Here is a 26571-nt window from a genome sequence, read left to right on the forward strand (position 1 = left end):
AAAAATTTGGAAGCCCACCCCTGGAGATGCGCAGCAGGTTTATGTCACTGTTCTTCCAAGCCATGCAGAATCTTGGGGAAGGTGTGGAACTCCGTTCTCAAATTAATTTACTTATTTTACGTTGTTGTTGTTTTTCCAGTTTGGAAGAGTTTTCAACAGTCACTACTCCGATTCTTGTGATCCTCCCATTTGCCATGGAAAAAAAAAATTAACGGATGCGTGCTTCCCAACCCCCCACGTTAGTTCTGAAATTGGGTGCATCGCCGCCCTTCCAACGGCTGTTTGGGGAATTGAAGCGGTTTGCAAAAGGCTTCAGGGGAGCAAACACGCGAGTGGGTTTGGTTTACCTTTATTTCTTAAACCAAAATATGGCTTTCCTTCGTTTTGATTTAGTAGGTGACATTAATCCAGCCCCTTGGCGTTTCTAATCCGTGGTTTAGTGGACCGTACGTGATTTCTACTAATAAAAAAACCAGACACTTATACAAGCATGCAGAATCTAGAATAAGGAGTTGGAAGGGACCTTGCAGGTCATCTAGTCCAACCCCCAGCCCAAGCACCATTTCTGACAGATGGATGTCCGGTCTCTTCTTGAAAGCCTCCAGTGATGAAGCTCCCACAACTTCCGAAGGCAACTTCCGTTCCATGAGTGGATTGTTCTCACTGTCAGAAAATTCCTCCTTATTTCTAAGTTGAACCTCTCCTCGGTCAGTTTCCATCCAATATTCCTTGTCTGGCCTTCAGGGACTTTGGAAAATAGCTTGACCCCCTTCCTCCTCTCTGGGGCAGCCCCTCAAATATTGGAAGACTGCTATCCTGTCTCCCCTGGTCCTTCTCTTCACTAGATTATCCATGCCCAGTTCCTGCAACCGTTCATCGTATGTTTTAGTCTCCGGTCCCCTCATCATCCTGGTTGCTCTTCTCTGCACCCTTTCCAGAGTCTCAATATCTTCTTCTAGTCTTCTAGCCCAACCCCCTGCTCAAGCAAGTAACCCTATGTCAATTGTGAAATCCAAATTTTTTTACTACCGGTTCTGTGGGTGTGGCTTGGTGGGCATGGCATGGCTTGGTGGGCGTGGCAGGGGAAGGAAATTGCAAAATCCCCATTCCCACCCCACTCCTGGGGGAAGGATATTGCAAAATCTCCATTCTCTCCTCACTCCTGGGGGGAAGGATACTGCAAAATCTCCATTCTCTCCCCACTCCTGGGGGAAGGATATTGCAAAATCTCCATTCTCTCCTCACTCCTGGGGGGAAGGATACTGCAAAATCCCCATTCCCACCCCACTTCCTGGGGGAAGGATATTGCAAAATCTCCATTCTCTCCTCACTCCTGGGGGGAAGGATACTGCAAAATCCCCATTCCCACCCCACTTCCTGGGGGAAGGATATTGCAAAATCTCCATTCTCTCCTCACTCCTGGGGGGAAGGATACTGCAAAATCCCCATTCCCACCCCACTTCCTGGGGGAAGGATATTGCAAAATCTCCATTCTCTCCTCACTCCTGGGGGGAAGGATACTGCAAAATCCCCATTCCCACCCCACTCCTGGGGCCAGCCAGAGGTGGTATTTGCCAGTTCTCTGAACGGCTCAAAATTTCCGCTACCGGTTCTCCAGAACCTGTCAGAACCTGCTGGATTTCACCCCTGCCCGATGCCATGTCAGACAAAAGGTTGTTCATATTTAAAAATCTCCAGTATTGGAGCAGCCACAACTTCTGGAGGCATTGCAGGCCTCAATTCACCAGGCCTAGAATTCTGATCCTTGCAGTTCTGTGTTTTTAATCAGTTTTGGGCTAAGCTCGAGGCAACCAGAACAGGAAAACTGGCTGTTATGCACAACACCCCCTTGTCTCCTTGTAGCTCTGGTAGGAACATTCGCTGTGGGCACTGTTGACACTCGAATCAGCCTGGTTTTTTTTTTGTCTATTATCTGCTTTTTTCCATCAAAGGCTGGGAGACAAAATAATAATAATAATCCCGCAAGGTAACAAAGACGGAGCAGGGGAAAAACGTTAGAAACGCCTCAAGTTGAAGGCGTGCAGATGAGCAAAATATGGGCACGGCACTGAGGATGGGGAGAGAGGGAGGGAGGAAGAAGGAACGGAAAATTAAGAGAAAGACAGAAAGGCTAAAAATGGAAAGAGATAAAGAGAAATGTAAGACAGGAGGGAGGGATGAAGAAGGAAGGGAAGATTAAGAGAAAGAAAGGAGAAAAATGGAAAGAGATAAAGACAAATATTGTAAGACAGGGAGGAAGGAGGGAGAGAGGAAGAAGGAATGAAAGGGGAGGGAGGGAGGGAGGAGTAAGAGAAAATGGAAAGAGATGAAGAAATCTAAAACAAGGGGGAGGGAGGAAGAAGGAAGGAACGAAAGGGAAGGGAGGGAGGAAGGATTAAGAGAAACAAAGGAGAAAAATCGAGAGATAAAAACAAATATTATAAGGAAGGAAGGAAAGGGGAGGAAGGGAGGATTAAGAAAAAGACAGGATAAAAACTGAAAGAGATAAAGAGAAATATAAGACGAAGGAAGGAAAGAAGGAAGGAAGGAAAGAAAAAGAATAGCAGAAAAACAGAATAACAGAGTTGGAAGGGACCTTGGAGGTCTTCTAGTCCAACCCCTTGCTCAGGCTGGAAACCCTATATAGCATTTCAGACAAACGGCTGTCCAAATCTCTTCTTAAAAACCTCCGGTGATTGGGGAAGGAACGAAGGAAGGAATAGAATAGAATAGAATAGAATTTATTGGCCAAGTGTGATTGGACACACAAGGAATTTGTCTTGGTGCATATGCTCTCAGTGTAAATAAAAGAAAAATACCTTCATCAAGGTACAACATTTACAACACAAGGAAGGAAAGGGAGGAAGGAGGAGAGAGGAAGAAGGAATGAAAGGGGAGGGAGGGAGGAGGAGTAAGAGAAAATGGAAAGAGATGAAGAGAAATCTAAAACAAGGGGGAGGGAGGAAGAAGGAAGGAACAAAAGGGAAGGGAGGGAGGAAGGATTAAGAGAAGCAAAGGAGAAAAATCGAGAGATAAAAACAAATATTATAAGGAAGGAAGGAAAGGGGAGGAAGGGAGGATTAAGAAAAAGACAGGATAAAAACTGAAAGAGATAAAGAGAAATATAAGACGAAGGAAGGAAAGAAGGAAGGAAGGAAGGAAAGAAAAAGAATAGCAGAAAAACAGAATAACAGAGTTGGAAGGGACCTTGGAGGTCTTCTAGTCCAACCCCCTGCTCAGGCTGGAAACCCTATATAGCATTTCAGACAAACGGCTGTCCAAATCTCTTCTTAAAAACCTCCGGTGATTGGGGAAGGAACGAAAGAAGGAAGGAATAGAATAGAATAGAATAGAATTTATTGGCCAAGTGTGATTGGACACACAAGGAATTTGTCTTGGTGCATATGCTCTCAGTGTAAATAAAAGAAAAAATACCTTCATCAAGGTACAACATTTACAACACAAGGAAGGAAGAGAGAAAGAGAATAAAAGAAAGGAGAAAAATTGAAAGAGAGAAAGAGAAAATGGAAGGAAGGAAGGAAGGCGCTGAAAGTTCAAGGCGAAGGGCGGGGGCACCCGACCTACTTCGCCATCAATCCACGAAACCCGCAGGGCTCGTGAACGGGTCGTGAGAACCCCGGGGCTCCCTTTTCAGCACCCGCGACGGGAAAGCGAAAGAAGCCAAGACGCGCGCGCCTGGCCCTCTGGCTGCAACGTTGCGCGTCGTTGCCAATGCGCTCTGTACGAGCTCAGAGGCGCGCCCAGCCAAGCCAAGCCAAGCCAAGGCGAAGGCGGGCCGGGGGTGGGTCAGGGGCCGGCGCTCCCCACCCCGTGGGCCGGGCCGGGCCTGGGGAAAGAGGCGGCGCTGCGGGTCCGGCTTCCGTAAAGCCCAGAGCTGGGGCTGAGCTGCCGGCCTTGCTGGCTGCGCCATGGAGCTGCGGATCCTGGAGACCCGCGTGCGGGTCCTGAGCCTGGCTCGCCGCGGCCTCTGGCTCTACACGCACCCGCTGCTCAAGATGCTGCTCCTGCCCCAGCGCAGCAGGTGGGAAGGCGCCGGGGAGGGGGACTGTGTGTGTGTGTGTGCGCGCCCACGTGAGAAGGCGCAGACACGCGTGTCGGCTGGGCCGGGCTGGAGAGACTGCGCGGGCGGCGGGTTGGTGCACGCGGGAGGGCGCAGACGCGCGTCTTGCCTGGTGGAGGAGAGACTGGGCAGGTTGGGAGGGCGCCGACACGCTTCTCAGGGTAGGTGGGCTGGAGAAGCTGCGCGGGCGGGGGTTGGTGCAGTTGGGAGGGCGCCGACACGCGTGTCGCGGAAGGTCGTCTGGAGAAGCTGCCCAGGCGGGGGTTGGTGCAGTTGGGAGGGCGCCGACACGCGTGTCAGGTTAAGTGGGCTGGTGCACACGGGAGGGCGCAGACGCGCGTGTCGCCGTGGCTAGCCTGGTGGAGAGAGACCGTGCAGACACGGGCGTAGGTGCAGTTGGGAAGGCGCAGACACGCGTGTCGCGGAAGGTGGGGCTGGAGAAGCTGCCCAGGTGGGGGTTGGTGCATGCGGGAGGATGCAGAGACACGCGTGTCGTTGTGAATGGGCTTAGGGAAGACTGCAGGCGGGGGTTGGTGGTCCACTCGGGAGGATGCAGACACGCGTGTCACGGTGGGGGGTGGGGAGGAGAGGAGAAGCTGCGCAGGCGGGGGTTGGTGCATTAGGGAGGGCGCAAACACGCGTGTCACAGAGACTGCACAGGCGGAGTGTTGGAATCCTTGGGCCGCAGATTCGGCGCCGTTATCGGATTGTGGATCAGAGCTGGTGTTTACACACGTGCTCCGAATTGGGGAGGGGGTGCCTAAGGACCTGCCAACTCTTGTTACTCTGACCGGTATATACACGGAAAAATAACTTCTTTTTGCTGTGTGCTTGCAAATTAAGGGTGGAGCCCTGATGTGTGTGTTAGTATACAAGTGTCATACAAGTGTGTATACAAATATACAAGGAGAGGGGCAGTCCGGTGCATGTGTGGATAGAACGGACCTGTGTCTCTTGCCATATTGTGGTTGTTGCCAGCCTCTGAAGATGGCCATAATCTTTTCAGGGTATCAGAAAAGTGGACTGCAATTCTCCAGAAGCCCTGTAGATGGCGAGAAAGGTTTCTTTCTACTGCCATCTAGTGGTACTGCGGAGTATTGCAGCCAGTTGCCCTTGCTTTAGCCCAGGTGGTGCGAGACCCCCGTCCCCCAATATCTTGGCTCCCTTTTTTTTGCTTTGCTTAGACTCTCACCATGCAGACCAACTGGCTGGGGGAGATGGGAGTTGTAGTCAGGGGGAGGTCAAAAAATAAAGGAGAAGCCCAGAGGAGGCCTACCAGATCTGTAAAGAAATTGTGGGGTTGAGCTAAAGAGAGAGGAGAAGTTGTAAGATTAGCCCCAATTTAGAACTGGGAGGGTGTGTGTGTGTGTCTCTCTCTCTCTCATGAGAAGCCTTTCCTCCAACCTGGGCCCTTCTAGAGCTCTTGGACTACATTTCCCATCGTCCCCAAGGAGGTTGGAGTCGTTGCTCCTTAAATCCAGGAATGCACCAGGCTCCCCAGCCAAAAACCCAAATACGGCGAATTCTTCACAATCTTTTTAGAATAGAATAACAGATTTGGAAGGGACCTTGGAGATCTTCTAGTCCAACCCCCTGCTCAGGCAGAAAACCCTACACCCTAAACTCTTTTTAAAAGATGCTCATGAGGCTTTGGCTGCTCCTGTGTTTTTTTGGGGGGGAGTAACCCCTCCCCAGTTCTTGAAAAGAGGCTCCATGGACCCCAATTAGCTCAGGAGGATCCCTTCCCCCCACCCCCCGTCCCCATCCTGTCCCTCTTAAGTGCAGCCAAAAAAAGCCACATTTATTTTGGCGCTGGGCACACGGGTGCGGATCCTGACATAACCCGCACGGGACACCCCCACGGCTGGCTTGAAAGCCTTGAAGGAAAATAAACAGCTCTGCTTTTATTTTTTTTCCACCCCAAACGGCTGATTCCATTTAGTTTTTTCCCCTTTTGGAGCAAATTATATTTATTTTCCTTTCTTGAAGCCATTTATTTTTTCCTAAATTCTTCCCGCCCCTGCACTTGGCTGCAAGAGTTGGCAACCGATCTCTCTCTCTCTCTCTCTCTCCCTCCCTCCCTCCCTCCCTCTCCATCCCTCCCTCTCTTTCTTTCTCTCTCTCTCTCAAGCTTTTTTGGTTTTTTTTTTCAGGGGGTCTTCGGAATTGCAGAAATGAAGGGGGCATTGATGCAGAAATATTTTGCAAATATAATGATTCGTGGAAGCTGTCGGTGTTTTTTTAAGCCGCCCGGATCATTGTCCCATTTTTTAATCAAGAAATATTGGGGTTTTATATATATATCGATGCTCCGATTCTCAGCTCTGGCTTCTGTTTTGTGGGAGAATTCCGATTGATAAAAAATGCTGACTTCCCTCTCATAGATAGAATTTACAGGAGGTAGTCAAGGGGAGGCGGTGGCTCGGTGGCTAAGACGCTGAGCTCGTCGATCGAAAAGTCCGGCAGTTCAGCGGTTCGAATCCCTAGCGCTGCATAACGGAGTGAGCTCCCGTGACTTGTCCCAGCTTCCTGCCAACCTAGCAGTTCGAAAGCAGGTAAAAAAATGCAAGTAGAAAAAATAGGGACCACCTTTGGTGGGAATGTAACAGCGTTCCGTGCGCCTTTGGCGTTGAGTCGTGCCGGCCACGTGACCACGGAGACGTCTTCGGACAGCGCTGGCTCTTCGGCTTTGAAACAGAGATGAGCACCGCCCCCTAGAGTCAGGAACAACTAGCACGTATGTGCAAGGGAAACTTTTACCAGTCATTACACATAGTTTTCAACTTACAGCCTTTCGTTCAGCGCCCGTTTGAACCTACAAGGGTTCAACCTTACGACCGTTGTTCACACTAACAACCGTTGCGGCACACACACACCCGGTCAGGTGATCAAAATTCACACCCTTGGCAATTGCTTCATATTTACGACCGCTGGAGTGTCTCAGAGGTGACGTGATCCATTTTGCGACCAAAATGGGGGAAGCCGGATTCACTTAACAACCGTGTTGCTAACATCACAAGGGCACAGATTCAGTCAGCAACAAGCGGCAAGTAAAAATGGGCAACATTTCTCTTAACGCCTGTCTCGCTTAGCAACGGGTCTGTAGAGGGTTCAATTGTGGTCATAAGTCGAGGACTACCTGCATAATGATCGAGGAATTCCATCCAAGCTAGGCTTAGCTAAAGCTTTTTTTGGAAGGTAATTTCCTTTATCTTTTGTTATTGTTAGGATCAGCTATCTTGCCATAGGAAAGAATCTGAGACAGTGGAAAATTTTCCCTTTAGTTTTCTAATATGTGTGTGTGTGTGTTGAGAGAGGATTTTCAGAGTCATCCTTCAGGACATCTGGAGGCCACAGCTCCCTATCAGTACCAAGTGGGTTGTTTGGCTCACAACTTCTGTCTGGGTTTCATAAGTTGTTTTTGCACACTTGGAGATAAAAAACGAAGCCTGCCAGCTCCGAATTTACGTGAAATGTATAACAGAAGATGAAAAGAAAATAACAGAGTGGGAAGGGACCTTGGAGGTCTTCTAGTCCAACCCCCCACCCCACCCCTGCTCAGGCAGGAAGCCCTGTATACCATTTCAGACAAAGGATTGCCCAATCTCTTCTTGAAAACCTCCCGTGTTGGAGCAAGCCCACAACTTCTAGAGGCGAGCAGTTCCACCGGTTAATTGTTCTCGCTGTCAGGAAATTCCTAAGTGGCTTCTCTCCTTGGTTAGTTTCCACCCGTTGCTTCTTGTTCTACCCTCAGGTGCTTTGGAGAAGAGCTTGACTCCCTCTTCTTTGGGGCAGCCCCTGAGATATTGGAGCTCTGCTATCTTGTCTCCCCTAGTCCTTCTTTTCATTAAACTAGAGCTATGTTTTCCAAGTCAGGCTTGCTGTGCCTTCCTCTTTTCTTCCAAATTTCCTTCCTTAGCAGTCCTTACGGCCTAATTCTACGTTTTCTATTTTGTTCTTTCTCCAGCATAGTTCCTTGGCATTGCTACCTATTGTTTTCCCCCACCAATTCCTGCTTTGCAAGCCAGTTTCCTACTTCCTTTAGCTACTTCACTCCGCGTCTTATCTGGCTGCTTAACTCTTTAACACACTGCAGCTTCCGAAAGGTACAAATTGCCTTTTTTAAAACCCCGTAGTCAGTGGTGGGATTCAAATAATTTAACAACCGGTTCTCTGCCCTAATGATTTCTTCTAACAACCAGTTCACCAAACTGCTCAGAAAGTTAACAACCGGTTCTCCCGAAGTGGTGCGAACTGGCCGAATCCCACCACTGCCCATAGTGGTTCTTAAAGGAAAAAAAAAAAAGGTTTGCCTTAAAAAAACAAAAACAAAACAGACTTTGAAATTCTGCCTTTGCAGAGGGACAGAACTGTAGCGAAGCGTGAATCGAATTGTGGATTTAAAATAAAAAAAATATTCCGGAAAATGTAGTTTTTTTCACCCTTGGCCTTGCTCCGTTTCGAACGGCTGTTTTCTTTTCTTGTTTGTTTTACATTTTACACTTCTTTCCGCGATGGCTACACGTATCCTCGAAAAACAACAAATTCCTGTTCTTGTTTTGAAAAGCCTTAAGGCTGCGGTGTAAACAAAACAGTTTCCAGTCTGAAAAAAATTAAAAGTTTGGCTGTTAGAATGAAAAAAAAAAAAACTGGCTTAAATCTTTGTACAGTGAAGGCAACTTAAATCAACATTAAGCTAGGGAAATATATATATTGGTTTCTTTTTCCTCCAGATGTGAAATGGTTTCAGTTTTCATAACCCTGAACATTATTGATGTATTATTGAAAAGAGGGGGGGAGGAATACTTCTGGAAAACATGGAAGAAAAATATTGTGGCTTGCTTAGTCGCCCTTACAGCATTCCAAACAGCTGTAATAACCAGGTAATTTGCTGATGAGATTTCTTCACTGCCTTGTTTTTTCTTCTTCTTTAAGTTCCTCTTTGTCATTCTTCCCTTCCTCTTTTAGCTTTTCCTCTTTCCTTCCTTCCTCACCTGAGACCTGGTTTTTGCTTGCTCCCCTCGGTGAGAATTTTAACTCACCTGGTGAACTTTTTCTCCCGAAATTGGGTCGGCCAACAAAACAATTCAATATTTAGCTCGCTGTGTTTCAAACTCGGCCACTTCCAAGATTGGGTGGACTTCAACTCCCAGAATTCCTCAGCCGGTATATTATCTTCTAGTCCACCCCGTGCTCGAGGCAGGTGATCTTATACACTTAAATGGTATCGTCGAATGGTCAATTTCCCCAACCAGCCAAGCTGAAGTCAGGACGTAAACACTGTTGTAGTTTCACTTACACAGCTGCGTTGAATGACCAAGTGGCCGTTCCCAGTTGTTGCTAAATGAGGACTACTTGCATTGGAATTCTAGGATTATTCGTTAGAGAAAGCTAAGGTCTCTGCTCTGCCCTGCCTAGGTTAAAAGTTGTAAATGTAAATGTAAAATGCTTTACATTCACAGTTCTTTCTCTGATGGCTACAAATTGTAGAAAAACAACAGATTTCTGTTGTTGTGTTAACAAAAGCAGCATAATAAACAAGCCTTAAAGCCCCTGGCACTGATGATGTTACCTAGTTGGGTCATGAAATGTCTGCGAGAAAACCACTAAGTTCAGAAAACGCCAAGAACCCCACAGTTGAACCCCGAGCGAAGAATATTCTCTTCTATCGAAGCCTGAAACGGTTTCCAAAAATCTGGTTTAATCCTTTTGCGGTACCAAGTTTGAAAAAAAACTCAGACACCAGCATTTGTGGCTAATTTGCTACCAGTGAGCTGGACGTTACATGCGCCAACTCCAAGCGTTTCACGTGAATCAGCAATCTCTTTCATTCCGGCCCATTTGATCTGCTCAAACAATCTTTTTTTTTCTTCCCTTTCTCAAACTCTTGCGAGGGAATAAACAAGTTGTGTGTCAGACAAAAAGGGCAGGGCGCTTCGTGTCGCGGTTAAACAAGCTTTGTGTTGTGTGCCTGCGGTTGAGTGCAGCTTGGTCATTTGTTTCTTTGGGTTGCTTAAGAGGCCCTGGGGAATGTCGGTGGGGTTTTCAAGTTTTTTTCAAGCTTGAAGGGGTAGCCTCAGAAATTTTGCTGGAGTGGGTTTGTGTGTGTGTGTGTGTGTGTGAGAGAGAGAGAGAGAGAGAGAGAGAGGGAAGGAGGGAGAAGAGAAAAAAAGAAAGAAAGAGAGGGAGGGAGGGAGGGAGGGAGGAAGGAAGGAAGGAAGGAAGGAAGAGAGAGAAAAAAGAGAAAAAGAAAGGGAGGGAGGAAGACAAGAAAGAAAAAGGAAGAGAGAGAGAGAAAGAAAAAAGAAAGAAAAAGAAAAGAGAAAGAAAGAAAGGCGAAGAGAAAAAGGAAGAGAAAGGAGAAAGAAAGAAAAGAGAAAAAGGAGAAAGAAAAGAGAAAAAGAAACAAAAAAAGAAAGAAAGGAAGGAAAGGAAGAAAGGAAGAAAGGAAGAAAGAAAGAAAGAAAGAAAGAAAGAAAGAAAGAAAGAAAGAAAGATTGAATGGTTGAAAATTAGGGTGTCTCCACTACTCAGAGACGAAAATGTAGAGTTTAAATCAAAGGTTTCTAACCTTGGCAACTTTTTAAGACTCGTGGACTTCAACTGGCTAGGGAATTCTGGGAGTTGAAGTTCACAGTTGCCAAGACTGGATACCCCGAGTTTAAACGCTTCTGGGGATTTGCTTTGCTGCTCCAAAGCCTTTTAAAGATCTTTATTTTATTTTATTTTAACCGTAGAGGTGTCTTTATTTTAGTCAAAGGACTTGCCACATTGGAAAGATAAATATATCTTTCACTCAATTAGATTTGCCACCTACGATTGGTTGGCCTTTAGACGTAGCCTTTGTATGGACCGGTGTAATAAAATAGGGGGGACTCATTTATACAGAATGCGATCACTTAAAATAATGAAAGTGATATAAATGTTTTGGAAATATACACAGATATAGAAATGTTTGCATTAAACAAGAAACTTGACTTACGACCAAAAGTGTGGCAGGAATTACAGTGGTAAATTGTGGCCTGGTGCCTTAACCACTAGACCATACTCTCTATCTCGGTGTTCCTGGATAGGTAAAGGTAAAGATTCCCCCTGCACATACATGCTAGTTGTTCCTGACTCTAGGGGGCGGCGGTGCTCATCTCCGTTTCAAAGCTGAAGAGCCAGCGCTGTCCGAAGACGTCTCCGTGGTCATGTGGCTGGCATAACTCAACGCCAAAGGCCCACAGAACGCTGTTCCCTTCCCACCAAAGGTGGTCCCTATTTTTCTACTTGCATTTTTTTTTTAACTTGCTTTCGAACTGCTAGGTTGGCAGAAGCTGGGACAAGTCACGGGAGCTCACCCCATTGCGCAGCACTAGGGATTCGAACCGCCGAACTGTTGACCTTTCGGATCGACGAGCTCAGCGTCTTAGCCATTGAGCCATGGCCATGTCCCTGTTGCCTGAAAACGTCCTGGGGTGGAACCTTGATCCGAATTCTGCCTAGTGGGACTTGGCGGTTGATGGTGATTTTCCCAATTTTAGTCCAAAGGGAGAGAAATTTCACAGCACGAGTTCGTAAGCCTGACTTAGCGCTCTTCTCTTTTCCCAGGTGCAGGTTTTTCAGCTTAACGGAGACACCTGAAGACTACACTATCATGTTGGATGAAGATGGCTTCAAAGGTACGATCACCTTTTGGAGTGCAGGTATTCCTTCATTGACTGACCAGCTGTGGCCAGGACTGAAAACAATAAATTTGTAGCCCATTTCTGACTTATTTCCGACCTTCACTGCATACCTCAAGTTACCTGACTGCCATAACGGTCGGTACAGGTGTCACGCAGTGGTGGGTTACCCCCCCCCCCCGGTTCGGACCGGTTTGTAAGAACCGGTAGTAAAACCGGCTCGGGAGGCTCCGCCCACCGTCCCGGACGTCATCAGGAAGTTTCTGCACATGCAGAAGGTAGTTGGTGGATTCTAAAAGAAAAAAAAAAGGAACTATTTTTTAAAAGGGGATCTGTTTGGCGTGTCGATAACTATCGGTGCCACCATTCCGGGCGGCCAGTTTAACACGGTGAAAAGTCGCTTCCTGTGAATGCTTGGCTAGGTGGCTCAAATGGTTAAGAGCCTGAGCTTGTCGATCGGAAAGGTCGGTGGTTCGAATCCCTAGTACAGATCTCCTGCGTCAGCAGAGGGGGGGGGTTGGACTAGATAGATGACCTCCAAGGTCCCTTCCAACTCTGTGATTCTGTCAGGGTCTCCTGCTTGAGCAGGGGAGTAGGACTAGATGACCTCCAAGGTCCCTTCCAACTCTGTGATTCTATCATTCTTTCAGGGTCTCCTACTTGAACAGGGGAGTTTGGACTAGATGACCTCCAAGGTCCCTTCCAACTCTGTGATTCTGTCAGGGTCTCCTGCCTGAGCGGGGTGGGTGGGGGTTGGACTAGATGACCTCCAAGGTCCCTTCCAACTCTCGTTACTGTTAAAGGCGGACGGGATGGTTTTGGGAAGGAGGAAGGCAGCCAACATAGGAGCCCTCCAAATGTTTGGATTTCAGTTCAAACTGAAATTGGAGGAAGTTGCAGGCCTGGAAAATGAGAAGATTCGGCATTTTTTGGTTGGGTGGGTGGCTCCCGCAAATTCCAAGAAAGGGAACAATCGCTTGGCTGCCCAGCTGTATATTTCCAAGGATGAAAAGGGAACAGATGTTTATCTCAGGGTGTTCCACTTGCCCAGTGGAGCACGGGGAGCGGGGGGGGGGAACCCGATCCCGCTGGCCGATCTTTGCTGACCGTAGCGGCTTTTGTATCGCTGGACTCCTGGAGTGGCTCCAGCCCAGCCTTGGCAGCAGGGTTGGCACAGCTGAAGGAAGGTGTGAACTTCCGAGGCTGGGACGAGGGTTTCGGACTGTTCCCAGGGAACAAGGTTTGCATGTGGGCACAGGGCGAAGGGAACTCTCCCCCTCCTCACGTGCTTCCTGGAATTGGGAGGAGGGGGAGAGAATCTGGGGAGGAGGGGAAGAGTTTGAATGAAATCAAATCTTTATTACTGTATTATTATTATGGTGGTAGACCTACAAAAAGGGAGGGAGGGGCATGACTGGGATAGGGAAGGAAGGAAGGAAGGAAGGAAGGAAGGAAGGAAGGAAGGAAGGAAGGGGCATAACTGGGATAGAGAAGGAAGGAAGGAAGGATAAAAGTGAGGAAGGAAGGAAGGAAGGAAGGATAAAAGTGAAGGAAGGAAGGAAGGATAAAAGTGAAGGAAGGAAGAAAGGGGCATAACTGGGATAGAAAAGGAAGGAAGGAAGGAAGGATAAAAGTAAGGAAGGAAGGATAAAAGGGAAGGAAGGAAGGAAGGAAGGAAGGAAGGAAGGAAAGGACATTGGGATAGAAAAGGAAGGAAGGATAAAAGGAAGGAAGGAAGGATAAAAGTGAGGAAGGAAGGAAGGAAGGAAGGAAGGAAGGAAGGAAGGAAGGAAGGAAGAATAAAAGTGATTGAGGAAGGAAGGAAGGAAGGGGCTTAACTGGGATAAGGAAGGAAGGATAATAGTGAGTGAGGAAGGGGCATAACTGGGATAGGGCAGGAAGGAGGGAAGGTAGAAAGGAAGGAAAGAAAAAGTGAGTGAGGAAGGAAGGAAGGAAGGGAGGGGCATAACTGGGATAGGACAGGAAGGAAGGAAGGAAGGAAGGAAGGAAGGAAGGAAGGATAAAAGTGAGTGAGGAAGGAAGGAGCGTATCTGGAATAGGAAAGGAAGGAAGGAGAGAAGGAGGGGAAAAAGGAAGGGAGAAGAGATGGGGACAAGGTATTACAGGGAAGTAAGGTGAGAGGGAAGGAAGGATAAGAGGAAGGTAGTAAGGAATGAGAAAAAAGAAGGGATGAAATGAAGAGGACAAAAGAAAGATAGCAAGAAAGATAGCAACTCTATTACTTAACTGTATAATTTACAGTTGTTGTTTTTTATACTGCTTGGAAATTCTTTCAAGAGGCTTGTTTCCCTGGAGAGAAACCAGGCAGAGAATCCCTTGCTAAAATTTTTGAAGCCCACCCCTGGTGGTAAATCTTAAGATTTGGCTACGACATCTCGTTTCATCGATGTGGTTTCCCTCTCAGTCATGGTGGAGAATTGTGACTGGGGGAAAAAAGGGGGCAAAAATTTGTTTTCTTCTCCCCCCCCTTGAAAATTCCTTCTGAATGGAAACCTTTGGTCCTCTGAGGACCATTAACCGGCTTCCAGTCTGTTCGGTGATCCAGTCATCCGAAAAAGCGAACTGTCTTAATTTTTAACCCAATTTGGAGGAGACCCATTCTGAGTTTCCTGTCGTCTCCATGTCAGCTTGGATAGCCTTCCTTTCCAAATTAAGTTTTCTTTACTAACTAACTAACTAACGTATCTTTTCTTTTATGTACACTGAGAGCATATGCACCAAGACAAATTCCTTGTGTGTCCAATCACACTTGGCCAATAAAGAATTCTATTCTATTTCTCTTCTCTTCTCTTCTCTTCTACTCTTCTCTAATTCTCTTCTCTTCTAATTCTCTTCTCTTCTCTTCTCCATCCTTCTCTTCTCCATCCTTCTCTTCTCTTCTCTTCTCTTCTAATTCTCTTCTCTTCTATTCTATTCTAATTCTATTCCATTCCATTCCATTCCATTCCATTCCATTCCATTCCATTCCATTCCATTCCATTCCATTCTATTCTCCATCCTTCTCTTCTCTTCTCTTCTCTTCTCTTCTCTTCTCTTCTCTTCTCTTCTCTTCTCTTCTCTTCTCTTCTCTTCTCTTCTCTTCTCTTCTCTTCTCTTCTATTTTTAACTTCCTTTCCCCCCCCCGGATGCCTTAAATCAGGGGGTCTCCAAAAACTTGTGGACTTCAACTCCCAGAATTCCAGGCGTGGCTGGCTGGGGAATTCTGGGAGTTGAAGTCCACCCCTCTTAAAAGTGGCCACGTTTGGAAATGCTGCCTTAAATCACAGGTGTCCAATCCAGCTACCATCCAGCTTTCACAGAATCTGGGATCATCAACCCCAATATCCCTTCAGTTTCTGAGTGTAAATTAGATTTTTTTTATTAAAAAAAACTCACTTTGATTTATTTTACAGCTGGAAATTAACTGAAGTGTAGACCTTGTGGTTAATTCTGAAATATGAGCTGGCGTATCTGTTAAAGCTGACCAGCTGGGAGATAAAGCCTTTTTTCTCTAGGGAAAAAAACAACAACACCTAAATTGCCTTGAACTTCTAGCTTTTTTTTTTAATGGGGTAAACAGTCAATAGAATAGAATTCTTTATTTGCCAAGTGTGATTGGACACACAAGGAATTTATCTTAGGTGCATATGCTCTCAGTGTACATCAGGAGGATAAAATACATTCATCGAGAATAAAAAGATACAACACTTAGCGATAGTCAAAATTACTAATAAGTTATCATATCGTACTAGGAAACAAATAAAAACAATATAAATTGAAAGATACAAGCGAGATGGTTATAGTCATAAGTGGGAAGAGATAGATACTAGTAAGGAAGAGAAGAAGAATAGTAATACAGTCTTAGCAAATTATTTGACAGTGTTGTGGGAATTATTTGTTTAGCAGAGTGATGGCCTTCAGGGAAAAACTGTTCTTGTGTCTAGTTGTTCTAATGTGCAGTGTTCTATAGCATTGTTTTGAGGGTAGGAGTTGAGACAGTTTATGTCCAGGATGTGAGGGATCTGTAGATTATATAGGATAACAATAGGATATATTGTTAAAAAAAACTTCAAGCATACACAGAAGTTACACCACATGGTAGCCAGGCTAAAATGAACAGTTAATGGGAACTAGGTACGTCCAGCTTAATGAAAAGAAGGACTAGGGGAGACACGATAGCAGTGTTCCAATATTTGAGGGGCTGCCCCAAAGAAGAGGGAGTCAAGCTATTCTCCAAAGCACCTGAAGGCAGGACAAGAAGCAACGGTTGGAAACTCATCAAGGAGAGAAGCAACCTAGAACTAAGGAGAAATTTCCTGACAGTTAGAACAATTAACCAGTGGAACAACTTGCCTCCAGAAGTTGTGAATTCTCCAAGACTGGAAGTTTTTCAGAAGATGTTGGAGAACCATTTGTCTGAAGCGGTGTAGGGTTTCCTGCCTAAGCAGGGGGTTGGACTAGAAGACCTCCAAGGTCCTCCCAGCTCGATGATTCTTTTTCATTCTTATTCTATCTTCTATGCCCGTGATGGTGAACCTATGCCGTGCATCCCAGATGTAGCATGCAGACTCCTCTTTGTGGGCATGTGAGCCATCGCTAGCTGCTCTTCCGATTCCGGGAGGCACATGCATGGCGACCAGCGGGTGCTGGAGCGCTGGAAAACGGCCTGCAAATGGTCTGGAAAAACAGCCCCAATCCAGCCTGTTTTCTAGGCCATTTCAGGCTGTTTTGGGGCCCGAAAACGCCCTGAAAACACCCCGAAAAACAGCCCCAAAATGCCCTGAAAATGGTCAAAAAACAGGCATGCACACGCCAGTCAGCTGATCTTTGGGCTTCTTGGTGCTCTGGCGCACGTGTGCTCACATGCACATTTTGGTTTCGGCACTTGTTGCCGAAAAGGTTTGCCCTCCCTGTTCTATGTAGTTCTGTTGTGACTCCAGCCCCCGAACCTGGACCCATGCCCGAAAGTGACTCCGAGAGTGAGGGGGAAGGGCCGGTAAGGCTTACCTCGGGAGCACTGATTCCTTTGTTCTGGCTCCTGGAGAGCCAGACCAGTCGGAGGACGTAATGAGGCCGTCATCCCCTGATTCCTCCCTTCCCCAGGGTACGCCTTCAGACCCAGCTGATAATAATAATCAAGCTTGGCTTGACCCGCGCTTCAGAACATTAGAGAAGTGGCATCATCAAAAGGATATATAAAGAGCTTTGGGACTGCTCTCACTCCACGGGAAGCAAAAGTTTAGCTGATCCGTTTCAAAAAGAGCTGAAAGTCTTGCTATGTGAGTCATTTGTTTGAACTTTGGCAGCCAGCTGCAATTTCTCTGCCAGGACTAATAAGAGCCGTGAATCCACTGGCTAAAGGCCAGCTCGTGGGTCTGAAGTGGGGAAGGAGATAGAACAAGTTCATGACGTTTTCTCGCATTTCTTCCAGAGCTTCACGCCTCTGAGTACCTACAAGTGGTGGATTCCACCTGGCTAGTGCTTAACGTCTCGTCGAACGGCAGCGCCTCCCTCAACAACCAGCCAATAGGCGTCACCAAGATTGCAAAATCCGTCATCGCACCCCTGGCCGAACACAACGTTTCCGTCTTAATGCTGTCCACCTATCAGACTGATTTTATTTTGGTGAGCTTTTGTGGGAGGGGGGAGCCGGTTCCAGAGCCAGGGTGGGGAACGGTGGTATGGTAAGGGCTGGGTTCGAAGGTAAATGGGGGGCTGAGACGGAGAGGGAACAGCTAGCCAACCAGCATCCACTCGGGATTCGGAATAATGGAGTTGGACGGGACCTTGGAGGTCTTCTAGTCCAGTGATGGCTAACTTTTTTCTCTTCCGGTGCCAAAAGTACGTGTGTGTTCCAGCACCCATAATGCAATGTGCGAGCCCCCGTGAATGCCCGCACGACCCCCATGACCCCTGTGCATATGCCCGTGAACCCCCCATGCGCCCCCCTGCGCCCGTGTGCATGCGCGGGAGGGTGATGCTCAAAATTTTTAGCAACCTGCACCACGGTGGAGGGTGTTTTCGCCCTCCTCAAGCTCCGGAGGCTTTCCTTGAGTCTCCGGGAGGGCAAAAACAGCCTCCCCCGGGCTCTGGAGGCCTTCCAGAGGGTGGAAATGGGCCCGTTTTTGGACTTCCGGTACTTCCGGTAGGCCCATTTTTCACCCTCCCCAGGCTACGGAGTCTTTTCTCGAGCCTCCAGCAGGGCGAAAATGGCCTTTCCCGGGCTCCAGAGGCCCTCCGGAAGCCAGAAACGGGGACGTTTCCACACTTCCGGAATGTGTGTGCTACTTACTGCTGTGCTCCCCCTGCCTCCACACATGTATGCGCGACCCCCCCCTGTGCATGCACGCATATCTCCCACAAGCCCCCCCGCCCCCTGCGCATCCCAAAAACCAGCTGGATGGCGGAAGGCACGCACATGCACAGTCAACGTGACCAGGGCAACGGCTCGCGTGCCCGCAGAGAGGGCACTGTGTGCCAGCTGTGGCACATGTGCTATAGGTTCTCCATCACAGTTCTAGTCCAATTCCACTGCTCAAGCAGGAGAAATGGGAGCCCTTCAAAATGGAAGCGGCGATGCTGTAATTTTCGGTGATCTTCGGTCTGCCTTTCAGGTACGGGAGAAGGATCTGCCTGTGGTCATCCATACCCTGGCCGGCGAATTTGACATTTATGAGGAGGTGAATGGAGAACTGGGCCCTGCCAACTGTGAAGACATAAGCAACGGGTTCCACAAGGCAAAACAAGGTGGGTTTTTCTATTACTGGGATCAAATCAGAACAATTCCAGTACTTGAGTACTTCCAATATTTATTTATTTATTTATTTATTTATTTATTTATTTATTTATTTATTTATTTATTTATTTATTTATTTATTTATTTATTTATTTTATCACATTTATATACCGCCCTATCTCCCTAGGGACTCAGGGCGGTTCACAGGCAAATAAAAAAGTACATACAAATACAGACTAAAACAACAGTTAAAAAACTTATTCTACATGGCCGAATTATTAAAAAGCAATATAAATAATAAAACCCATTAAAACCAGTATAAATTTAAAATCTAATCCAGTCCTGCGCAGATGAATAAATGTGTTTTAAGCTCGCGACGGAAGGTTCGGAGGTCCGGAAGTTGACGAAGTCCTGGGGGGAGTTTGTTCCAGAGGGTGGGAGCCCCCACAGAGAAGGCCCTTCCCCTGGGTGTCGCCAGACGGCACTGCCTAACTGACGGCACCCTGAGGAGTCCCTCTCTGTGAGAGCGCACGGGTCGGTGAGAGGTATTCGGTAGCAGTAGGCGGTCCCGTAAGTAGCCCGGCCCTATGCCATGGAGCGCTTTAAAGATGGTTACCAAAACCTTGAAGCGCACCCGGAAGGCCACAGGTAGCCAGTGCAGTGCAGTGCAGTCTGCGCAGGATAGGTGTCACACGGGAGCCACGAGCAGATAAACAGATTAACAGAGTTCGAAGGGACCTAAAAGGTCATCTAGTCCAACCCCCTTCTCAAGCAGGAGACCCTATGCCATTTCTGACAAATGGCAGTCCAATCTTTTCTTGAAAATCTCAAGTTGATGAAGTTGTCACGGAGAAGAGGGGCTCGACTTATTCTCCAAAGCACCAGAGGGCAGGACAAGAAGTAACAGGTGGAAGATCATCAGTTTCAAATAGAAACAGAATAAACAGGGTTGGAAGGGACCTTGGAGGTCTTCTAGTCCAACCCCCTGCTTAGGCATGAAACCCTAAGAGAGATCCCAAAGAGAGATCACATCAGAGCGGGATCCAACTTAGAACTAAGGAGGGATTTCCTGACAGGACAATTGATCAGCGGAACAGTTTGTGTCTAGAGAAATTGTTGGGTGCTTCATCACTGGAGTCGAGGGTTTTCCTTTCCTAAGGGATCAGCCTGGGGCAGGACTGACAGTGTTTCTCTCTCTGTGTCTCTCTCTGCTTCTCAGAGTTCAACGCCACGGTGCATCCCATTCAGACTCCTCAGAATAGATTCTGCATTCTCAGCATCGCGCCCGAAACCTTGCCAGCCATTGCCACGAAGCTCATCGATGTCCTGTTCTACTCAGCCAGGTTGGTGATGGATCTGGGCTGGTTGTGTGGCGGGAGAAAAAGAAGGTTGCTAAGAAAAAGGGAGAATCTACCAGGAGTGCTCTTAGCCAGGATTTATCGGTAGTCCTCGACTTATGACAGTCGAGTCTAAAATTCCCCATGATAAGCGAGACTCTGCTTAAGTGAGTTTTGTCCCGTTTTACAACCTTTTTTGCCACGGTTGTTAAGCGAATCACTGTATTGTTGTTAAGTGAATCGCTGTATAAACACTGCATGGTTAAGTTAGTAAAATGGTTGTGAATCCGGCTTCTCCATTATTTGGCTTATCACAAAGTCGCAAAGGGGGACGGGGTCACGTGACCCCCCCCAGGAGATTGCAGCCGTCATAAATATGAGTCAATTGCCAAGCTTCTGAATTTTTTAAATCACTTTTTAATTGATTAAAACAAATAAATCAATTTTTTTCATTGCTGCAACCATTGTAAGTTTGAAAAACAAGCGCCACTCGCTTCTCTCCAGCGCTGTTGTAACTTTGAACGGTCGCTAAAACGAATGGCGGTAAGTCAAAGACTGCCCATATCATTGCTACCTCTAATTACAAGACTCTAATGGTCAACTAATGGTCAGAGCCGAACTGGCAATAGATAAGGCTCGATGGAATTCACAGGGCTGCACTGGGTTCTTTTGTGGCAACACAATGATTCTAAACTGATGACATCTTTGACGCCGCCTTCCAGCTCAGCCTCTCCTTCTGCGACAGAATGTTCCTAACCTTGTTTTTCTGCTGGTGATCAGATTGTCTGATCTAAGCTCCAATTCGAGAGGACCGCAGATCCTCGCTTTTAGGACAATAGGAAAGTCCTACCGAAACCGTTTTCAGTTCCGCCCCACGCGTCCAAAATAGGAGGCATTTATGGTCCAAAATTTGACATTGGCCTTTTCTGTCTTTGGCCTTTTCACAGCCCACCAAAAGATGCAGCTGCTAACAACCAGGAGTCCATTACGTTCTTTGCCTTCTCACTGATTGAGGGCTACATCTCCATCGTCATGGATGCCGAGACCAAGAAAAAGTGAGTGCCACGCAAAGGGGAGTTGTGTCCTTGAGGCGGCTTAGAGTATTGCAATCCTCTGAGTACCGTGTTTCCCCAAAAACCGGCCTTTCTGAACTTCTGGTAGGCCCGTTTTTCGTCCTCCCCGAGCCTCCGTGCGCACCCTGCACTTCCCTGCATCCAAAACGGGCCGCGTGGGGACTCCTGGGAGGGGTAGGGTGGATGGGTGCAGCCAGGAGTGGGATTTCAGGGGTTGTCCAAACTGCACAGAATCTTAGCTAGAGGTTCTCCCGAATCCTTGCGAACCCCCAGCAGCCCATCCCTAAAATGGATTTAATCCCAGATACCTCCCAAGTAGTGATAGATCTTCTCTGACGTGATCAACGTGAGCACAGCGTTTGGGTGGCAGGACTAGCCTAGTTGCCTATCCATCGTCCACAGGGCAGAGGGCAGAGAACCTCCTGGGTCTACTGATGAAAGAACGGGCAGTAGACGGCATCTTTAGAGGTTCCTTAGTTTTGTTTTTTGTTTTTTTATTTGAATATATATCCCGCCCTTCTCCGAAGACTCAGGGCAGCTTACACTGTGTTAAGCAATAGTCTTCATCCATTTGTATATTATATACAAAGTCAACTTATTGCCCCCAACAATCTGGGTCCTCATTATAAAGGATGGAAGGCTGAGTCGACCTTGGGCCTGGTGGGACTTGAACCTGCAGTAATTGCAAGCAGCTGCTGTTAATAATAGACTGTCTTAGCAGTCTGAGCCACTCAGAGGCCCAGACCTGCAGGCATCTGGGTTAGCTTTGCTCCAACGGATAACGTTGTGGAGAAGACATCAGATTTTCCTCTCCTTTCCCAGGTTCCCTAGCGACCTGCTGTTGACCAGTTCCTCAGGGGAATTGTGGAGGATGGTCAGAATTGGTGGGCAGCCCCTGGGCTTCGGTGAGTTGCGTTATATTTTCTTTTCCACACTTTATCAACGACGGTGGTAAAGGTAAAGGTTCCCCTCGCACATCTGTGCTAGTCGTTCCCGACTCTAGGGGGCGGTGCTCATCTCCGTTTCAAAGCCGAAGAGCCAGCGCTGTCCGAAGATGTCTCCGTGGTCATGTGGCTGGCAGGACTAAACGCCAAAGGCGCACGGAACGCTGTTACCTTCCCACCAAAGGTGGCCCCTATTTTTTCTACTTGCATTTTTTTTAACGTGCTTTCGAACTGCTAAGCTGGGACAAGTCACGGGAGCTCACCCCGTTACGTGGCAGTGCTAGGGATTCGAACCGCTGAACTGCTGACTTTTCGGTCAACGAGCTCAGCATCTTAAGCCACTGAGCCACCACGTCCCTCTATGACAGTGGCACTGTATAGATAACAGATTCTCTTGGAATTAACTCGGAAGTAAGTAGAATATGGGTCGTTCTTGTGAGCACAATTGGAAGTAGAACTTCCATTTCCACTTAACTCAAGATCCCGTCCTCGGGAAGAAATCCACTCTCATTTCTAAACCATCAATTAGAGCGATTGCATGGCTCTGAGATGGTGTCCCGAAGACCTCGCGGGTTCTCCTTAGAGGAGAGCTCTCCAAACTTGGCAACTTTTTAAGGCTTGTGGACTTCAACTCTCAGAGTTCCCCAGTTGTTCTGACCTAGGCTTTCCCAAGAGCACGAAGCAGACTCCTTGTCCTGACAAAAAAAAAACACCTTTTTTATTAAATTACCGTGAATTCCTCTCAGTCACATCCATATCGGGCTTGGAGAACTGCCAGGCCGATATCTTCAAAACTTGGCCAGGAGTCTTAGAGAGTCATGAACCAATTAAGCGAACTAATTGTCTCCTGCAAACTCCACTCCTCTTTTGCGCCTCTTTTATTCCCTTTGGGAGGGGCCATTCATCGTCGACCTGTGGCTTTACTCCTGAGTCAACCCTTGTTCTTTAGCTGTTCCTTTCATCTGGCAACACTGGGAACAGGCTCCAGCTGTTCTTCTGCCTCACCGATGTCCGACTCCGAAGGCAGTTGACAACTATCAAGACGGCCCTGGCCCCCTCTCTGCCTCCGATGCAGAGCCCTCATCGGAGCCTTCCCCAGACCCATGTTCGTCCCCGACCTCCTCACTATCCGAATCTGCCGCCAGCTCCGCGGGCGGGCCACAACACCAGCCAGCCATGGGTGTTGAAGTCCACAAGTCTTAAAAAGTTGCCAAGTTTGGAGACCCCTGCTTAGAGGAAAGTGCTTCTCCCTCAAATAAGGGTCATCTCGTTTGGTCAAATTCCAGAACCTGAGAAGGTTGGCCCAGCATTGAGCTGATGTGTCTCCTGGTTCCTTCCTTGTACAGATGAATGTGGGATCGTGGCCCAGATTGCTGAACCCCTGGCCAGCGCGGACATCTCTGCCTATTACATCAGCACCTTCAACTTTGACCACGCCTTGGTAAGCCACGAAGGGCTTGAAGACATCCCGAGTTTGAAGCATTTGTTGTTTTGAGGGTTCCTGATTTTTTTAAAATTTATTTATATAATTTCACTTTTATGGTTGTTTATAAACACCGCGAGGTGGCGAACGTACCTAATAATACTCCTTCCTCCTTCCTATTTTCCCCACAACAATTACCCCGGGAAGCAGGTTGGGCCGAGGGAAAGGGACTGACTCAAAGTCACCCAATTGGCTTTCATGGATAAGGTGTGGGACTATAACTCACCATCTCCTGGTTTCTGGCTTGGTGTCTTAACCATCAGACCAAACGTTGATCGCCTTGAGTTGTTTTGAGGCATAAGATGTGACTATGAGTGTAAATTTAAACCCCTTATCAACTCACAAAAGCATTTCATATCGTTCCTTTCCTTTCCTTTCCTTTCCTTTCCTTTCCTTTCCTTTCCCTTGTTTATTTTTCCTTTCCTTTCCTTTCCTTTCCTTTCCTTTCCTTTCCCTTGTTTATTTTTCCTTTCCTTTCCTTTCCTTTCCTTTCCTTTCCTTTCCTTTCCTTTCCTTTCCTTTCCTTTCCTTCTCCCTCCCTCCCTCCCATTCCCATCTCCTTCCTTCCTTCCTTCCTCCTTTCCTTTCCTGTCCTTTCCTTTCCTTTCCTTTCCTTCTCTTCTCCCTCCCTCCCATTCCCATCTCCTTCCTTTCCTTTCCTTTCCTTTCCTTTCCTTCCTTTCCTTTCCTTCTCCCTCCCTCCCATTCCCATCTCCTTCCTTCCTTTCCTTCCCTTCCCTTCCCTTCCCTTCCCTTCCCTTCCCTTTCCTTTCCCTTGTTTACTTTTCCTTTCCTTTCCTTTCCTTACCCTTGTTTATTTTTCCTTTCCTTTCCTTTCCTTTCCTTTCCTTTCCTTTCCTTTCCTTTCCTTTCCTTTCCTTCCCTTCTCCCTCCCTCCCTCCCATTCCCATCTCCTTCCTTCCTTCCTTCCTCCTTTCCTTTCCTGTCCTTTCCTTTCCTTTCCTTCTCTTCTCCCTCCCTCCCATTCCCATCTCCTTCCTTTCCTTTCCTTTCCTTTCCTTTCCTTTCCTTTCCTTTCCTTTCCTTCTCCCTCCCTCCCATTCCCATCTCCTTCCTTCCTTTCCTTTCCTTTCCTTTCCTTTCCTTTCCTTTCCTTTCCTTTCCTTTCCTTTCCTTTCCTTTCCTTTCCTTTCCTTTCCTTTCCTTTCCTTTCCTTTCCTTTCCTCTCCTCTCCTCTCCTCTCCTCTCCTCTCCTCCTCCTCCTCCTCCTCCCTCCCTCCTCCTCCTTCCCTCCCCCTCCCCTCCTTTCCTCCCCTCCCCTCCCCTTTCCTCTCTCTTCCCCTTCCCCTTCCCCTTCCCTTCCCTCAGTCAGGAAAATATAGTGGCCAATTTAATAAGACCAAAAAAAATGTTATTCTTAACAGCAATATTAAACTTCCAAATCTGAAGACTATTCCCCCCCCCTCAAAAAAAATATAATAACTTGGGCTTTCCCCTGTATTTGGTATTTCCTGAAAGGTGTCGAAAGGCAACCCAGCTTTTTTCTTCCCCTTTCCATCCCCTTCCCTCCAGGTTCCAGAAGACGGCATTGGCGAGGTCATTGAAGTGCTCCAGAAACGCCAGGAGGCTGGGAGATAACCGCCCCTGGGCTCCCTTGGCCTCAGGTTCTGGGTTTCAAAAGCCACGAACTGACGGATCTGGTCCAGCCTTACTCCCCACGGATGTTCCTGGAGAGAATGAGAAAGAGAGAGAGAGAAAGAGAGAGAGAGTGCCTGGGAGCCCAGCTCCTCTGCAAGCCAAATGATCTTTCTCGGGACTCGTCTTTGCTTGGAGGATATTCCTAACATTCTCCCCTTCCATTTCTCCCAGGGGGGGCGGAGAAACACGTGCCTTGTTGTCCCAATTCTCCAGGTTGACCAACAGGGATGGAATTCTCTAGGTAGATTTCAGTGTTACTGCTTCTTCTTCCGGTTAGCTCAGCCGTCTTCGCGTTCCTTGATTATCTGCCATCTCTAAAGACTCTCAGACAAAGACCCTCGGACACAACGAACCCTGCTTCTCGGTCAGGAAGGAGCGGTTTTCTTCTCGTTCTCTCTCTAATTTTGCACATATCCTGAGATTTCTAAAAGCGTCCTTGGGGGGGGGGGCAAGGTGACTTAATTAGAATGGCCCTCCGTGCCCCGCAATGAAAGGATGGGTGTTTTCCAGAAACGATGTTCTCTAGATCAGGGGTCTCCAACCTTGGCAACTTTAAGACTTGTGGACTTCAACTCCCAGAGCTCCTCAGCCAGCAAAGCTCTGGGAGTTGAAGTCCACAAGTCTTAAAGTTGCCAAGGTTGGAGACCCCTGCTCTAGATGATTGATTGAGGGGGCTTCAGGAGATGATAACCCCGAGGTATCTGGAGCCCCAATAGTCCTAGCTTTTAAAGTCAGGTTCCCTTTTCGGGGCACGATGTTAACAGTAGAAAAACACTGGATTATAATTTTTGGGGGATCTGTTGTAGGGAGGGCTGGAGGAGTGACCAGAAGGAGAGGAGAGCGAGCTTTGGACCTCGATGTCCATTGTTCTGCGGCTGCTAAAAGGAGAGAAATAAGCTTTATTATTATTATTATTATTTTGGGTGCTCCTGCAACTTCCCTTCCTTCTGTGTTTCGGTGAGCAGTATTACAAACCAACATGAATCTGAACCATTAGCTGTCAAATATTTTTTGGGGGGGGGGGAGGGACAGGTTGGGGTTGGGTCGCAAAAACTCCCTCTTCTCCCCCTGTTTTTCTGAAGCCTTCATGCCTTAAAAGTGCCTTCTCATTATTAAGCTTCCTTGAAGGAGAAACAATCACGTAAGCTACAGCCTTCATCCGGTACGGAATTCTGGAACCGCCTGGAAAAAAAAAACGGAAGCGCTCGCGTCGCCGTTCCAAACCGTGTCTTCTTTTTTTTTTTTTGTACTGAATACGGGACGGAAGTAGAGACGTCCTCTGGTTTGCGTCGGGGCATCCTTTTGTCTTTCCACCCCTTGGGCGAGGGTGGGCTTCAAAAATTTTAGCAAGGGATTCTCTGCCCGGTTGCTTGGGGGGCGTGGCCTAGTCCGCCTCCTGCACCACGGCGGTGAGTGGGGAAGCATTTTTGCCCTCCCTGGGCTCTGGAGGTTTTCCTCGAGCCTCCGGGAAGGCAAAAATGGCCTCTCCAGGCTCTGGAGGCCCTCTGGAGACCAGAAACGGGTTCGTTTCCAGCCTCCCCAAATTTCCAGTAGGCCCGTTTTTCGCCCTCCCTGAGCCTCCGTGCGTGCC

General features: G+C 47.6%; 1 protein-coding gene across 2 annotated transcripts; it reads left to right on the forward strand.

Annotated features, from left to right (window-relative positions):
* The first annotated feature begins 3743 nt into the window (after positions 1–3743).
* CASTOR1 (cytosolic arginine sensor for mTORC1 subunit 1) lies at positions 3744–25970 on the forward strand. 2 transcript variants are annotated; one of them, XM_058158606.1, is made up of 9 exons: positions 3744–4042; positions 11681–11745; positions 17180–17373; positions 18363–18495; positions 19704–19827; positions 20769–20876; positions 21717–21799; positions 23185–23279; positions 24855–25970. In XM_058158606.1, exons 1-9 carry the CDS (start codon positions 3930–3932, stop codon positions 24918–24920), a joined length of 981 nt encoding a protein of 326 aa, XP_058014589.1. In that variant the 5' UTR covers positions 3744–3929; the 3' UTR covers positions 24921–25970. The 2 variants fall into 2 exon arrangements, with proteins under 2 accessions (XP_058014589.1, XP_058014588.1); XM_058158605.1 differs by having other exon boundaries at positions 3763–4042; positions 11675–11745.
* Positions 25971–26571: the final 601 nt, after the last annotated feature.

Source organism: Ahaetulla prasina, chromosome 15 (genome assembly GCF_028640845.1).
Source record: "Ahaetulla prasina isolate Xishuangbanna chromosome 15, ASM2864084v1, whole genome shotgun sequence".
NCBI lineage: Eukaryota > Metazoa > Chordata > Lepidosauria > Squamata > Colubridae > Ahaetulla > Ahaetulla prasina.